This window comes from Tuber melanosporum (assembly GCF_000151645.1).
Source record: "Tuber melanosporum whole genome shotgun sequence assembly, scaffold_49, strain Mel28".
NCBI lineage: Eukaryota > Fungi > Ascomycota > Pezizomycetes > Pezizales > Tuberaceae > Tuber > Tuber melanosporum.
This window is the reverse complement of record NW_003299094.1, coordinates 358843-364947: the sequence shown is the minus strand read 5'-3', so window position 1 is coordinate 364947 and position 6105 is coordinate 358843. Positions and strand designations below refer to the sequence as shown.

Here is a 6105-nt window from a genome sequence, read left to right as displayed (position 1 = left end):
GACTAGTATTATGATCCAATGTGTCTCAGATATGTATCATACTAAGGAAATTGCATCTTGTGACGTCTCTATTCCCCGCCTAGGGGGGGGTTTGTCAGTAAGAAAGTTATTTCTGGAGAGCCGGAGTTCAATTCTCTGGTCTGTTTGATTTTTTTTATATATTTTATTTCAAGGCGAATGCGGATATATAAAATACAAAGAAACATGAACACAGAGAGGGATTGAACACGGTACCTTCAATACCCATTTTCCTTATCTCAAGCCTTTACCCTTCAAACAGAGCAATTATATGATCCAACAGGCTTGGTACATACATGTTCGAAACGCTTTATCATACGTCATATGAAAAATAAGCTCATCAAACTCGATACGCCTAAGAATAAAAAGCATTACAATCAGGTGTATACCCCATCCTCCCCCTCCTTCCTAAAAACGCTCATCCCACACTTTTACATCGCCCACACACACATCCGAACACCAAAACCCGAAGCTCATACCATACAACGATACACCATAACCCGACTCCCCAGACAAGCCCCAATATCCCTAAAATCCACTCCTCCAACCCCCCCTTCCTCTCCTCAACTCGGGGCATAAATCCCCCGAGCTCTCGCAGGCAACCTGCGCCTTCTTGGAGAGCGCTGGCAAGGGAAACAATCAACCATATGCCTCTGTGCAGAGACCACCTTAAAAACGGTACATCGGGGTCCGCTCCCGCAGAGGGATGAGGGGGTGATGTAAGAGTCACCGCACGGGTAGATTGAGAGAGTGTGGTGACACATATTTAGCGAGAGGCACAAGTTTTGATTCGGGTACGGGGGCGCAGCAGGAGGGACTTCCGGTGTCGGGGGCGGTATATTTCTGCGAGTGATACTCTTTGTTTCCCTCTTTCTCCCGCTCTCATATGTGATGTGATGGCAGGGGTGGAGCGAGAGGCGGGATGGAGATTGGGATAGGGTATATGTATGTATGTATGTACGTATCTGTATAGGATGGATCAAAGGTAGCTTTTTTCGTGTGAACAATCTCGAGGAGGTAGGTGAGTAAGTAATCGTTCAAACCTCCCTCCATCAGTAAGAGAGTACAAACATACAGAGGGATATCATGGTGGTCTTATTCGTACAAAATCCCCACCCCCCCTTTCCTCCCTCCCCCTTAGAAACTATATTACGACACCTTCCTTCACGCAAGGGATAGAGCACATTGCGAACAAACAATGATCGAGCTTAACTTATAGCAAAAGCGACTCCCCCTGTTGTCCCTATATTTAGTCGGAACGTAGTGGATCCCCGCATATACATGAGTGAAAGGCCAGCTGATCCATCCATCCATCCATGCCCAAGCAGTCGGAAATGATATTTAGCGGGAAGAAGACTTTGTTTGCTTTGAAGGGTCCCCCCGCCCGGGCTGAACGCTTTGTGCGGGGGGGGGTATGTGCGAATGGATGCAAGGAGGGGACGTCTGGTTTGCTTCGTCTTGATGGGTATGTAAGGAGGAGGGTGCCGGACATTTCGAAATAATACAGTAAGGGGTAGTCGATGCGGAGGGAGTTATTGATCGACCCAGTACGGTACTCGAGTAACGAGGCGCAAGTGATGATGATCCTCCCGGACCACCGCATCCAAGCGCGTGAAGAGACGCGTGCTGTACTCGAGCACTGTACTCGTACTGCACTGTACAAGCTGACCACGGTAATGAAAGCAAATCTATATTTTCAAAAATAAGACACAATACCGAAATGTCCATGAGACACCGTCTCATTTACAATTGTTACATCGGGCTGTTGTATTTTCTTATGTAACCTTCTACTTGTTCCCGCCTTCCAGCTAACATTGGTCACTACCACAAAAAAATTCACACAACCCGTTCCTCGATTACCAGCGTTTCAAATGAAAGCAGAATAATAATAATTTAACCTTAATTAGTTAGACTTTCTAAACGTACGTGGAAAAAAAAAACTGCAAAGAAAAAGCTTGCACTCAAGGATTCCTCTCCTCCCTTCTTCATCATCATCATTACCTTCAAGACTCCACTCCTCTCTTCCTCGTCCGCCGGGGTAACGGGTGAAAATGAGGGGTTAGAATTAGGTATTCATCGGAATTCTGCAGGAAGTGGGTGGAGTGTTCGTGTGATTGAACAACGCCGGATTAGGAATCGCCATGTCACCCCTCTCTCTCTCCTCTCCTCCACAGCATAGCTTTGCAGCTGAGAAGGGGGAATAGAGGAAAACAGAAGGAAGGGCGAAACAAACTAAACTTTACCAAAAAGACGTATCAGGGCAGGCACGATGGAATGTGACTTAGGTATGGATAGTATAATGATAGACGCAAAGCACATCTCTTGTTTATTTTATCTCCCCTCCTAGAGGACCGAACCCGTGTGTATCACACCGATAAATACAGACAAGCAAACAGCTGTTAGCAGAAGAATTCCAATCCCCAGAGAGTGAAAGAAAAAAAGAAAGAAAGAAAAAAATACCAACAATCCCTTCGGAAATGCCCCGTTAGCCCCGGAGCATGAGTCGAAGGACAATACCGTAACGCAAAAAATTCCCAATGGCCAACCCCGAACCTTTTTTTTTGTAAAACCGGAAAGGAAAAATGCCCTAAATAGAATTTAAGAAATGAATGGTTACATGAAATGAAAATTCCTCAAGAAAACAGTGGCAAAAAAAACAGACCGTAAGCCGTAATTTCTATACAAGGATGGTTGAGGAAAAGGGTATGGGGTATTAACTGGCTGACACATCGGAGCTCAGCTCCGAGCCCTGGGACAGATAGAGAGATGAGCGAAAAAAAGGGAGAGATATTTGACACCCGTAATAGGAATAGCCACGTCAAAATATTCACGACCGGTGCAGGTAACCCTTCCAAGCCCTCGAGATCTTTTTCATAGGTCCCCCTCTGCGTGAAATCCTCCGTTCCGTTAATTCGCCCTGTTCCTCTAGCTCCTCCGCTCGAGCTCGTTCATCAGCTAGTATTTGCAGCTGTTTCTCGATCTCAGATAGCGACCAGGGTCTCTCTTCTGAGCCTCCTGAGTGCCTCGAGGGAGGGGGTGTGCGGGAGATTGATTTTTTTGTGCGGTTTGTGTGGCGGACGTATGGTGCTTCTCGAGCCATGAATAGTCCTTCGTCAAAGCTTGATCGTATAGGAGGAAGGTAGCGGCCTTCGTTACCGTACGGCTCGGCATTTAGTGCCGGGTAGTCTGCTAGGTCTTTGAATGAGCAGGGCAGGGACCATGAATCGGAGAGATGCTGTATCGATGTGTTAGCCAGATAGTTCATATAAAGATGGTCAGGTAGCTCTAGCAAACCTTTGGTTTGTGCTGGAAGGGAACATATGGGCTTTCTCCCATTTCTCTATATTCGTAATCCGACTCTACGAACAGATCTCCCAGCGTCTCTCCGAGCTCTAGCAGGTTTGCGCTAAGCACGAATGGTGAGGAATACAAGTCTCTATCGTCCTCGAGCCCGTGTTCTAGCGGAGACATCAGTGGAGATGTCAAGAATGGTGTTGGAGGAGGTGGTGGAGGAAGCTGATGTTTCTGTGGTGTTTGCATACCGGTATATCGGAAGGAAATTTCGGGAATGCATAGACTATCTGTAGAGGACCGAGAGCTATAGCTACTGATAGATGAGTCTGGACGAGATAGGTCGCTGTTATCTTCCCTGTCCAAAATAGGCACCAGTTCGGGATCCTCCGGCGAAGGAGGGAACATATCCATGATGTCTTCGAAATCCCTTGGGAAGAGGTAGGGCTGTGGGTATATGCCCTGGACTGAAGTCATCCTTATATATGGGGGATTAGATTGGGTACTAAAGAGACTTTGTAGAATCTGGCTGTTGATCCGGATAATCTCCCTTCTAAGCTGGGGTCGAGGTCGAATGAGCTCGTTGTGGTTCAACTTCGATGAGGAAAGGGAGTGCGAATACCTGAGTTTATAGCCATCATATGGTTGTTGGTCCGCCGAAATTCGAGACCCGCACCCCACCACCCTCGCAACTAGTCCTAGTCCACCCCCCACTTCCCTCCTCCTCCGCCCTTGCAACTAGTCCTAGTCCCCCCCCACCTCCTACCCCTTTCATTGTGTCCCAAGGAATAAAAAGGCTACATGGTTTGTGGTGGGGGGGGACTGCCACTCCGCCGTGCGGAGGTGCAAGTACCCCGAGCGAACTACTTCAAGAAAAGATGTACTGTACTCGAGTACTCGAGTACATGTACACATGCAAGCCATATTTCCTCGCCCGGATCCCACTATACGTCCCCCGGATTTTATGCACCCCAGAGCTAGGAACGGATTCTGAGGTGACCTGCATACCACCTCATCTCGTGTCAAGGCTGGACAGTGGATATTCCAGCCTGGATCAGACAACATATTTCAGGATACATTTTAAGCAGCGTTACAAACACAGCACAAAGGAAAAAGAACCCAGCCCCCAACCAGTATATGTCAATCACTGTACTATGCTCGACTATGATAGCATTTTTAACTTTAATCACAGTACTTCCAATAAATATTGCAGGACATGATAGTACCAACCCTCCTCCACTCCGAGCTACATCCAATACCAATACCACGCTTTTCGAAGAAAAATATGACATCAAATTCTCCGCTCAAATTCCGATCCCTTTTTGTTGCTCCACTTAGCAAATAATTTTACTAAGTAATAGTAAATGAGCCTGTCCCACGCTCGCCCAAAAGGCGAGGTAGAGAGAGGGTCGATCAAGATCAATGGACCACTGACCGATAGTCACGTTCCATGTACACGTAGAAAAAGGAAGCAGGGAAGCGTTAGCCAGTCCTCAAGTTATTGCCAAGGTTCCCCAAACTGTAAAATTATGGTGGGAAGGGGAAGCCAGTGGATTTTCAACATGATCTTCGCTGATTGAGGGGTACGAGTATGCACTGACCATTTCGTGGTCGTGGTGGCCTTTTTTTTTTCTTTTTTTTTTCTTCTCTCCCTCTTGACCTCCTTCATCCCCTCTCCCCCGCACTACCGATTTTCTGGAACCAGCTTTTATTCGTTCTATGAGCCTGGAGTGCATAGCCCACTGTGCTCGAGTGCTCGAGTATAGGAGGGCCCTATGAATCACTATTCCCAGCGCAGATGTGTGGCATGTAACATCCCGACGAGTACGGGCACGGTGCTACAGACATGGAGTAAATTAAGGCAGGGAAAGAAGCTCCGCCTTCGTCGTCGCCGTCGCCGCCTAGGTGCTCGGCAATACTGAAGCGCACACCCCCCCCCCCGAGATAGCCGAAGAACTACAACTAAAGAGACCAAATCGTTGTAGGAGCCAAAAAAAACAAAAAAAACAAAAACAAAGAAAATCTCCACACACAAAAAAAAAAACCCCCTTTTACCACGATGTCGAGTAAATATAACGATTCCCATTCCCCTCGAGAAATAGAGTAAAGCGCTCAGAAATCCCCGGCTCGCGCGCTCCTCCAGGAATGGAGGAGCTTGAGTGAGGGAAGGGGGAGGAATGAGGAGTGAGAGGCTGGCATCGATTGATGGCCTCGATCCCTTGCAGTCCGCCGTGGTACCATACAGAACGATTGTGCTGCCCGTTTCAACAGATCAGCCGGCCAAAATGTCGAAAAGCTGCGATCGAAAGGTTGTCTCACTCGCATCAAAGTGACACAAGGAGGAGGGCCACACAGTTTGAACCTTTTCTCCCCCCCCACCGCTCGAATGGACTTGGAATCCAGATCGTGCGGAAAAAAAGCGGTTACAGCGGTATAACCTTATTTAAATTGCTTAAGCGACGGATTTCCCATAAAGGCTTTGCTGATCTCGGTGGACAAATGGTAAAAAGAAAAAAAGAAAGAAGGAAGGAAGGAAAATGTTGCGACGCCGAATTGACGCGCGGAGAAATCCTTTCTCAAAAAGTTGGCATTATCGGCTCAGCTGTCCACAAAGGATTGCTTGCTTGCTGGCTATTGAAATCGTAGCCAAGAGTTTACAATTGAGCTACAGCGACTTATATAAGTTGTACGAGTACAGTACTTAACTCACCCAGCCAAACCCCATATTGTGGAAAAGTACCCCCATATGCCGGCAGCACGAGCACCACGATATCGGAAGTTTCGAGAATCCTTTCC

The 6105-nt window shown here is 47.4% G+C and overlaps 1 protein-coding gene; it reads right to left on the bottom strand.

Annotated features, from left to right (window-relative positions):
* Nucleotides 1–2548: 2548 nt before the first annotated feature.
* On the bottom strand, nt 2549–3786 carry GSTUM_00008633001 (uncharacterized protein; the record flags this gene model as incomplete). XM_002840174.2 has 2 exons in its annotated part: nt 2549–3253; nt 3313–3786. The coding sequence occupies 2 exons, from the start codon at nt 3784–3786 to the stop codon at nt 2846–2848; spliced, it is 882 nt and encodes a 293-aa protein (XP_002840220.1). The 3' UTR covers nt 2549–2845.
* Nucleotides 3787–6105: the final 2319 nt, after the last annotated feature.